Raw genomic sequence first — 11,021 nt, forward strand, 5'->3', positions numbered from 1 at the left:
CGTGGAATATGCAAGCTGGCAACAACTGTTGACAGGACGCGTGCCGTAAACTTCGCGGCCACGAGCCCGAAAACTCGCGCCCACGCGCCTGAAAAAGCGTCTGGAATGACCATATACTATCACGTCGCCATAAATTCCTGCACGTCCTGAAACTGTCAGAAGAAACCGTCGGACGACGTTTCAACAGTCTGGACTGTTCTTATCCTTTCACCAACTCTTCAAGATTCAAAAAGATTCAAAAAAGATTCAAAAGTAAGCGGGACTATACCCCTTACCTTGGCAACCAAGTAACTATAAGACAGGTGCGAGTACAGTGTTAAGGCAAAACCCTTCACATACTTAGCACCTGCAGGGAATTGAAGCCAAGAATACCTCGGCAACCAAGTAACTATAAGACGGGTGCGGGTACAGTGTCAAGGCAAAACCCTTCACATACTTAGCACCCGCAGGGAATTGAAGCCAGGAATACCTTGGAAGTAAAGTAACTATAAGACGAGTGCGGGTACAGTGTCAAGGCGAAACCCTTCACATGCCTAGCACTCCGCAGGGAATTGAAACCAAGAAGGATCTTCTGGGCCATGCTTGCGGAAACGGGAATAACATCCCCGCATAGCGGGAACGTCGAGAACTAGATTGTTGGAAGCTCCAAGATGGAATTGGTTGTTTCAACATAATTGATCACTATGTTCAAAACTACCAAAACCTCATGGAGAATCTACACAAGTGGAACTCAACGCTCCTGACTTGCGAGGAGGTTACAGACCTACCCGCATCATACCCAAAGATCAAGCATAAAAGTCAGGAATTTCTGCACGTGACATTAGGACTTCCGCGGGAAGAATCCCCATGGAAAACCTTAAAACTAAACCCTTTTCAAAACCCTTTGCTTAAGTCCAAAAGTTCACCTCACTTATTAACAATTCATGAGAAGAACATTGGACTGGGGGGACTTGAAGAGGTAGGTCCCAGCAGAGCCCAGTTGGACCCGCAAGACTCACCTCAAAGAGGGACGTCTGCGCAGTTGAACCCGCAAGACTCACCTTCAACAGGGACGTCTGCGCAAAGGCTAAACTCGCAAGACTCACCTTGAAGAGAGACGTCTGCGCAGAAACCAACTGGATCCGCAGGACCCACCATGCTCAGAGACGTGACGTCCTTACGCGCGGTACGCAAGCTTTTCCCGCATGAAAAGCCTCCCAATGGTCGACGTACTCCGCCTATTCCCACAGCAACGGATACTAGCCATCAGGGAAGGCTACCCGCGCAGCAAGGCTACACGCACAAGGCACTTAACTCTTAAATAATTCAGTAATGTCACCTGAAGAAAGAGTGAGCAAGCCGGGAATACTCCCGCACAAAGCCGGGAAAACTCCCGCCCAAATAAGCCAGTCCGTACGCTACTGGATGATCTTTTGTACTGTACCTGACGAGGTATGGACAAAAGATCTGACCAAAGCTGCGACAGCTCACTGACAACAGTATAACGAGCAGCATGCTCTATTACTTAATGTCACTATCAGCCGCTGCCTACTCACCAACCTGTCGTAGCACGTGCATAGCCTGCAGTTGGTGGAAAAGGAATAGTACACAGCCGGCCTGGTCACTATCAGCCGCTGCCTACCCACCAACCACCAGCATGGCATGTGCGTAGCCCACAGTTGGCAGAACAGGAATACTATTCAGCCGGCTGTACCTTCTTGGAAACCTACCTTCGGCTATATATACTCCAACACCTTGGAATGGTATGGAGACATTATCTTACATTATCTGATATCTCATTATCTTATCTTCTCTAGCAATCTCTTAATATACACTTATATTCAAGAGCAATCGAGTCTGATTCTCACGCCGGAGGGTGGTCACAAGGAGGTACCCCCCCCCCTTCTCAGTGACGAGCTCACGGTGTCTGTTTTGCAGGTCATCAGAAGAACCATCTTTGCCGGACCTAACCCCTCGTGGGAAACATCTATTTAACCCCAGATTATCCGTAATCTGCCCGGGGTCAATTAGTGTTTCTTCAGTAAGTTATGGCTGGAGGTTTTTAAATTCGAACCCAAGCCAAAAGAACCCAAATGCTTAATAGTAATCGCTACGTCGAATACTCGAATTTTAGATTTTCACGTTATACGTATTGTAATGCATATTGTTAAAGTCGATGGTAGGATTAATAAAATCATTATATTTAAGATCCAAAAATAAGTGTTTACGAGTAGGATGTAGGGTTAACGGATTGACATATTTTGGTTGATAGTTTGAATTGATTACCAAATCACGACCCATTTATACTTTTTTTTTTGTTTCCAAAACAACCTTAAACACACTTACATCCATGTAACTCGGCCATAATCTTTGTAGCCTGTTTATTTAGATGAGTCGATCGTGTTAAATAGTTTGTAAAGCGATCAACTGAATAATGAGTTGTTATCAAGGTGTGGGTTCAACGGATCATAAAATACAAATGGCATGTCATAAGGACCATATGACAAGAAAAAATGGTCAAGTTACCCGTATGATAAGCGAAAAAAAGGGGTCATATAGGTTATATGAAAGGCCAATCATACGACTCATATGATGTGTTTGCCTAACAAGAAAAACATGTGATTGAACCACTAACAACATCATGTAGCCTATATGTTATTTTTTTATAAAGAGACTAAGAGAAGAACCTTACAATGTAAGACTAATAAAAAGACAAGTGCATATGACAAGCATTGAAAGCAAAGATCTGTTCTGTATTAATCTACGTTCGCATGAAATCCGAAAAAAGGAATTCACAAAAATGAAAATGAGGTCATTATTATCATAACAATAAAAATGTAGGATTAATAAAACCCAGCAACAGAAACAAAATTTACGACGACAACAGATGGTATGACAATAAGCATCCAACAGCCAGTTTTCCTGTGAGAAACGCCCATATCAACAACCTCACCAACACACTATTGATTTCTTGTTCAGTTTTAGGTTTGCGGTTCAGTTTTGGCTTCTGGTTTGGTCAAAGTCTCGGGTTCGGTTTTGGTTTCTGGTTCAGTTGAAGTCTTGGGTTCGTTTTTGGTTTCTGGTTCAGTTGCAGTCTCAGGTTCGGTTTTGGATGCTGGTTCAGCTATAGTCTCAGGTTCGGTTTTTTGGGTTGTTTCAGTTGTAGTGTCAGGTTCGGTTTCAGTTGCCTTTTCAGGTTCGGTTTTGGTTTCTGGTTCAGTTGATTTATCATGGTAAAACCTGACTACAATGCATGTGATATTGTCAGCACTTCCTCGGCTAAAAGCGGTTTCCACCAACTTTCTAGCAGCCGACTCGGGTTCTTCTTCCAACAGTGCTAGTGAAACAGCATCCTGGCAGTTACGCACACATCAGCATCTTTATCATATTAAAGTTTTCGATTTTAATACAGATTCCAGATTTTGTAATAAAAAAACGGTTAATATAACATTAATAAGATACCTCGTTAGGTACAACATCCCAAAGACCATCACTTGCAAGAACAAGCAATTCAAATTCTTCATCAAGTTCTTGTTCCTGTAACCATGAAAACACATAATAATTGATTCCAATCCTATATTTTTCAATATAAATGATATTTTAGATTATTAATCTGAAATGGCTGTAAAACTACCTATAAAGAAAGAAAAACAATTTTAATAGCAGACCAACGATAAGTAAACCACACTTTTAAAGTGTGTTAACCTATCATGCGAAGATATCCTTTTTGTAAATCTACAAGAAGTGTGTAACATCTAATGTTTTCTCAAATCATGAATACTACTTGTAAATTGTTATTTGTAAAACACTTACTAAAGAAGGAATAAATAACAGTTGAGATGACATAGTTGGTTACAATTTGTTAAAATTAGTTATCATTGACTCAAATGCTTACTGGTCAAGGAATTTTGAAAGAGACTATAATGCAACTAAGATTTCTATGACAACATTCTAAAATTATTGTTTGCAAAAGTCGGATAGTCATTAAAATGTCATCCAACTTTTAGAAACATTTTCTAGATACCTCTCACACTTATAGTTTGATGGTTATGATTCATGTTAGTATAATGGTTAAAATTTACCCGTTGGGTCGGGTCATTAACTCACTCATGCCTAGACTTACATTAATTTATAATGTATAGTGGATTCATAATTTATTGATCATTAATGATTCTTTTGTAATCAACGACACATACACATCAAGTATATGTACGTTTCCCTATATATATAGTCTCTATATGTATGTATCACGTGTATACATATTTGTGTATTATCTATATGCATAATAAAATAATGCTTTATAACGACAAAACACCGGTGGGTTCATTTCTTTGACCATAATGTATAGTTAATAGTAGTGTGTGTATACATATGTATTGATGCATGTACATAAACGCAATTCGTATTATAGCTTTTAATTTACCTACCATATAAAAAAGTATACAGGATCTTGGATTTCTTTTCTCAATCATACTAGTTCTATTTCAATTTAGAACTTATTTATAAGATAAATAAGCTGCTTTACCCTGAAAAAAAAACTTCCCTAAAAGTAAATATCGCGATATTCACAAGATATCACAAAAACGCGCACCGTATATTATAAGACGAAAGCCCAAAAGGATAACTGCAATGAAGACTAAAGAGGCGTACTTATATCAGCGTTTCAATACTAAGAAATTTCTATGTTCTAACAATGTATAATGACTATATGATCCAAATGAACACAAGTATAAATTACATAAAAATTTTCACTTATGTCAAACTAAATCAACAGAAAAAAAGAAAAGGTAATAATGGTTGAACAATTACCTGGATTTCAGGTTCTGCCACAACAAACTGCTTCAACATACGGTTTCCAAAAGCACGTGACATTGCTAAAACACCCCCAACCCTCCAAGTACCTAAGAAAAACATAAAAATGAAAAACTGGAAATAAAAACACAATTAATAATATTGCCAGTTGCCACAATGCCGCCTCACCTGCCCACATGACAACCCCACCAGCATTTTCAATTCTCTTCCTCTCATCACTTCTATTTGGTTTATGATCATCAGATAGAGGAATAGCTGCCAATTGAATAATATGAATATTCAATTATTCATTCTAGAAAATAAGAAAAAATAATAATCTAGAAATAAATTACCTTTTCCTCCCTTTGATATGACAGTCCTAGAATCACCAACATTAGCAACATACAAATGGTTTCCAACCAAAACCGCAGTTGAAGCAGTAGAACCATCATCACGGAACATATCTTTTCCCAACTCCAAAAACTCAGAGTCAGTCTGTTGATAAGTCTCACTTATGGCTAATTTGGTATTTGTCATAAATTCTGGATGATTCATTAGGTTCTTAAAAAGATTTTCCTTCAAATACTCAGCCGCACGTGAACCACCATGACCTACCCAAAACTAACCTTATTCCAGTAAGAAATAGAAATTAAGCATAAAGTCTACTCCGCAGCAAGGATAAATAGGATACTTATTGAAGCCAACTATGTTCAAAACCAGGTCTTGTGGATGAAAATATGTGCATGATTGTGATTAAAAAACCCTATCAAAGTTGACGGGTTTTAGAGAAGCATGATTTTGAACAAGGAAATCAGCTCGTGTATTAAATATTAATCATTTATTACGAAATCTTTTCCTATTTTGAAATATATTTAAGTAGCTTTTATTACTTATAGAAGATATAGCTGATTCAAGTACTTCACTGAATTTGTAAAGTAATGGTTTTGATGTTGGTTTAATTTGAAAAAACAAAACCAAAACATTAAAGTTGAACAGTTTTAAGGATGTTATTGTAAGGACAGAATATAACTAACCATCAAATATCCCAAATAGGCAAACAGTCTGCCCATTTATCTTGCAAGTCTTGACATCATAGAAATCCTCCATGCTAGCTCTTTTACCTCTGAAACTTGAATAACCGCAGCTCAATTTTCCATCGTCACTGTCAGGGTCAAGATACGTAAGCAATCACAAGTAAATGAAACAACCTAACCAACTCATCAACACTAATAAAAAAACCAGTAAAGAAAGATGCCATGACTAATGGATATGTAGCAATATAAGAAATCTTTGATCATCCAAAGTTGCCATCTATAATTGCATGGCGACTCTTTCACGTTAGCATATCCACGCACAGAAACACTTTCATGTTAATAATTGGACAAATAGAGCTGCAACGTATACGCTGCATGACAACTTTTATAGTCTACTGGCAATATAAGAAATAACAAATAATAATAAAAAATATCACCTCTTCCATCCTCCACTAGCAAAGCCACCATCATCATCCTTCTCGGACGAAGTATTGGTAGTGAGCCCACGACGCGCCCCTGCGCTTGTATCCACCATCATTCTCTTTACAGATGGAAATATTCTATCAGAGGATACAAAAGCAGTCTTCAAACTTGTTTGGAAACTTGCAAACCGCACCAACCCTGGTGTGACCTTCTGAATATTCCCAGCTTGCAGAATCACTGTCCTCAGATAACTGCTGCATACCATTTAAGATTCCACAAGCTGGTCTGTTCTGCAAAACATCCACCCAACAAGTTTACAAAAACTCATGTAAATATCCCCAATAGGCAAACGGTCTGCCCATTAAAGTTTATTTTAATTCATTTCTTTTATTTCAGTTTTTTAGTTTTAAATTTCATTACACGTTTATTTCCTTTATTGTAGTAGTTAACTTAGTGGAGTTATGGGTAACTTTTCTATTCTCTTGTAATTTGCATGTATTAAAAGAAACGACTTTGATAAATATGAAGGGAGAGAGTTTATGCTTGAAAAAGATTTGTTAATTTATCTCATTGGATTATGAGTTAAACTGATTCGTCTATGACTCTATGCTAGCTCAATCGCGGCACGTCGGGAGGTCAGTATAGACACAATTTCTAAACCGAAGTGGTGAATCTCTATCTCCGGTTTTGACATCACAGCCCTACCCTACAGCTTATTTGGTGGTGAATCCTATATCCAAACAAGCCGTAGAACCATCAATCTCTACCTGTTCCATTTTATTTTAATTTTATATCCTTTTAGTGTGGTCCGGTGTATATCAGCTATTTATCTAATTATTTTTCCATTCCGTAATGAGATATCATATATATATATAAATGTCGACCGATCCAGTAACCTAACTGCTGTAAGCAATTTTACACAACCTAAGAGGCATTTTTACTAAACTGAGAGTATGGATCAATAAGCAGATTGATTGAAGCTTGTGAAGTGGATATACGAACTATAATATGAAAATATAAATAAATCGTAATTATCGTTTACAAATAACATTGATACAACAAGCTTAATTGTGAAAATGGAGACAGAGTGCGAATCTTACGACGTCGTAATGAAATCGTTAAACAGAACTTGAAGTCTTGAACGCTTGAATTGCAGCAATAATAATAATAATAATAATAATAATAATAATAATAATAATAAACTAGCGATTTGATTTGATTTGATTTAATTTGAATCTGACTTACTATTCAAAGTGATGTGGCGGCCAACAGCAGTAGATCTAGCGGCATCATATGATATGATATGACTATTTTGGGGAAGAAAAAGAAAAGGAAAAAGGCAGGATCGGAATCTGAAATATATGCAGATACCAGATCAGAATCTCAAACCCTAGAATAGAATTGGAAAACAAAATTAAAATTAAAATTAAAAAGAAAAAAACAAGAAGGTTATTAGTTTGAATAATATATATGTGAGTGTTGGGTAGTGTGTAGCAGCAATGAGCAGTGGCCTCTCTGTCATTCAGTGTGTCTCACACGTGGCACACTCATGTCTCCACCACTACTACTCGTCGGGTCTGGATCCATCTTTTACATTTGAGAGGCGATGACACAATGCAGAAAATGAACAAACAATACAATGATAAATAAAAAAGACACAATCAGTCGTAAAATTTAACACAATGTTGAGTAATACAACACAATATCAAGAAAAAAAACACAAAACACGATGATAAATAAAAAGACACAATGATGTTTTTTTTCCTCAACATTTTGTCTTTTTTGAGTTTTTTAGAACAAGGAACACGGTGGAAACATTTTTGCGTTTTAAAATTTTTTATTATTTTATTAAATTTTGAGTAATAACTTTTCATTATTTTTAGTGGGTTTTTTTTTTTTTTTTTTTTGCTATAAATCCTTCTTAATTTTGTCCTCTTTTATATAATAACTTAACGCTTTTTTATATATTTGAAAAGTGATGGTTAACCAAAGACAAATTTTCAATTTATTTTTAAAGTGAGTGTGAGTGAAAAACATAGATAATATGAAAAAAATATTATATATATATATATATAATCAAAATATGTCAGTCTCGCATACATTACTATTCATCACCACTTCTACAGCTCTCTCTCTTTTCTCAACCACACCAATAATTCTGCAAAAAACCCTACCCTCTTTCTCTTCTTCCCACACCAAACGAAAGACAAATTAGTAGCCTGAAAACGGCTGTAGCAACTACGTTCTGAAAACCGCTGTAGCAACTACGTTGGATCTATCAGTCACAACCTTCTGGCCGGATGTTGTTTTTTCTTAACATCGAGTAGCTGAGACAATAAAGGCATCGCCGGGCACCAGATGTAAAAATGGAATTTATTGTAGGTTTCCTGTGTCAATTACAACACCTTCGTTTTGATTAGTTTGTTATTATTAACGAATTATTTATGGATTACAGGGACTAGACTAGAGATGCTGATTGTGTAGAAGATGATGTTGTTGCCTGGATCTAATTGTAGAATACGGAGGCACACGTGACACGTCCGGTTCCTTTGGAATTGCATGGTTGTTCCGTTTATTATAATTTCTAGGGTTTTAAATTGGGGGTTTATTTCCTTCTTTCTTTTCTAATGGTTTCTTTGATTTAATGTTTTCCGAACAGAATTCGAAATACTCGGTATGCATTGTTATATCTCTATTAATGTTTTAATTTATAGGATTTCTAAGTTCATTTATTTGTGTTCGTGTTTGTTGTCTTATATATCTTGGGTTCTTGGTTTTCTGAACAGGAGCTCGAACTAAATTTGCAAACCGATTTAAGAACATGATTTTTGATTTTCCGGACAGGATACAACTTGCTGAAAACATCTGCATCTTTGGTATGCATTCTTATATATCTGTTAATGTTTTTTCTCCAAGTGTTAAAATTGGTGTTTGTGTTCATGTTTTTGTTTCAACATCATTTACAGTGGTGTTAAAAGCATTAAGTCTAGTGTTTTTTCAGGTTGACTGTTCGCACGAGTTAAGGGTTTTGTCTTCAGCTGCTAATCTTTGGCTACATGTTTATTCTATTCTTGGATTATAATGTCTGTGATGACTTAATTCAAGATAGTTGCTTGGCGTGGGAGCACTGTCGGACGTTTAACATGTAATTTATGTATCAGAATCTTGGGTTTATTCTTGACTTTTTATTAGGTTTTTTATTCTTGATGCTAATTAGGGGCTTCTAATTTGAGGATTTTTCTTGATTTTAGTGCTTCTATTACATATGGACTTCAAGTAGGTATCAAGTATATGATTGTGAAAGAGGACTGCACTGACCCGTACGTCATTCATAGGAGTTTGGTGCACAATAAAGGTCATGGGACATTAAACATTTCCGATTAAGAAATCGAAACGCCGCAGTCGTTGCAAAGTGGATTTCGGAAGTGTGTGGTGGCTTTCATGTAATTTCTATGAAACATATTGTTTATAAAAGTTAATTAATATGCTCTGATTAATTTGGTTGTCAATTTATTTATTAGTTGAGGAAATAGAATTATTTTAAAACTGATAGAACATGTACTTTATATGCTGCAAATAGATTGAATTAGAGTCTTATAAGTGTGGTGAGTTTATGTGTGATTATTAAAAAACATATAATCAGCCATGCATTCTGATAATTAGAGCTATAAATGTTTATTTAGTTATTAATTGAGGAAATATAACTATTTGATGTTATTTTGAAAATGCAGGTTCCGATTCCGAACCTTTGGTGGCGGTGGAGTCGTAGTGACATTTGTCTATTGTTGGTTTGGTTGTGTGCCTGTGATGATGATATAGGTTTTCGTTGCTGGGTTTCTACTTTGAACTCTTGCTGGTGGTGGTATTGTTGTTGCAGTTGGTTGGAACACTTCATTAGCACACGAAACAACTGCAACACTTGAATCCACAACACCCTCTTAGATCTCAAGCTCACGGATTATGATGTAGCTATATAGGACAAGCTTTCGTGAGCTTGCACCTTCCTATTGATTATTCTCCCTTTGTACAACTCCTACAAAAGTATATATGCATAACTGAAATGTTTATTCATATAAAATGCGTAACAATTGTTAGCTTTCGTTGTCTTTAGTGTTTCCATGTTTAGCATTTCAACGCGACCAACTTAATGTTTTAGTCTTTGCTATTTTCTTTTCTCTTGAGTGTATGCCTCCGCGGCAAAGCGCGGGCAAAAAAAACTTCAAAAAAAACTTGTTTAATTAAAATAAAATAAAGTAATAGTGTATTTTATTGTAACTTTAAATTTGAAAATAAAAAAAAGGATGATAATGCCTTTGTATCTACTTATCTCTCTTTATCTATAAAAATTAATCAAAAAATACATCTTTTCCAACTTTGTTTATAACTTTGTTTATTTTTTATAAAAAACCTTCAATATCTCATTTGTCATCTATATATTTATCACTAGCTTTTATCCCTCGTATTATGATGTTCTTTTATATTATTCGTTTCTAATATTTGTATATTTTTTTGGATTTTAATTTTATTTACTGTAAATAAGTTATTAATATACTTCGGGTTTGATGATAAAAGGGTTTCACAAATAAACAAAATGTTGTGCCGGTTTAAAATCTATATGGGTTTAGTGAGACCCATGACCGGCTTAATTTTCTTTTACTATAAAATTGTTTATTAATTATAAATAATATCTTTTTGTAATAATCGAATATTAATTTTAGTATATCGTTATATTATAGGATTTTCATATAAAGCGTTAGGTAAGATTAATTTTTAATTTAATGAGATATTATAACT

At 35.6% G+C, this 11,021-nt stretch overlaps 1 protein-coding gene and 1 long non-coding RNA gene across 3 annotated transcripts; one reads left to right on the top strand and one right to left on the bottom strand.

Moving 5' to 3' along the window:
• Positions 1-2,711: 2,711 nt before the first annotated feature.
• Positions 2,712-7,622, bottom strand: LOC143559690 (putative protein phosphatase 2C 76). 2 transcript variants are annotated; one of them, XM_077048187.1, is made up of 9 exons: positions 7,473-7,622; positions 6,242-6,512; positions 5,805-5,932; positions 5,124-5,381; positions 4,960-5,046; positions 4,789-4,880; positions 3,442-3,516; positions 3,176-3,332; positions 2,712-2,989 (listed from the first exon to the last, which is right to left on the bottom strand). In XM_077048187.1, the coding sequence occupies exons 2-9, from the start codon at positions 6,490-6,492 to the stop codon at positions 2,961-2,963; spliced, it is 1,077 nt and encodes a 358-aa protein (XP_076904302.1). In that variant the 5' UTR covers positions 6,493-6,512; positions 7,473-7,622; the 3' UTR covers positions 2,712-2,960. The 2 variants fall into 2 exon arrangements, with proteins under 2 accessions (XP_076904302.1, XP_076904301.1); XM_077048186.1 differs by having other exon boundaries at positions 6,242-6,517.
• An 850-nt stretch (positions 7,623-8,472) lies between these two features.
• On the top strand, positions 8,473-9,362 carry LOC143559682 (uncharacterized). Its single transcript, XR_013139986.1, has 3 exons — positions 8,473-8,605; positions 8,683-9,103; positions 9,229-9,362. It is a non-coding gene; the product is annotated as an uncharacterized LOC143559682 (long non-coding RNA).
• The last annotated feature ends 1,659 nt before the right edge of the window (positions 9,363-11,021 follow it).

This window comes from Bidens hawaiensis, unplaced genomic scaffold, assembly GCF_021521415.1.
Source record: "Bidens hawaiensis isolate Kalapana, Puna unplaced genomic scaffold, B.hawaiensis_p1.1 tig00020021_1, whole genome shotgun sequence".
Lineage (NCBI taxonomy): Eukaryota > Viridiplantae > Streptophyta > Magnoliopsida > Asterales > Asteraceae > Bidens > Bidens hawaiensis.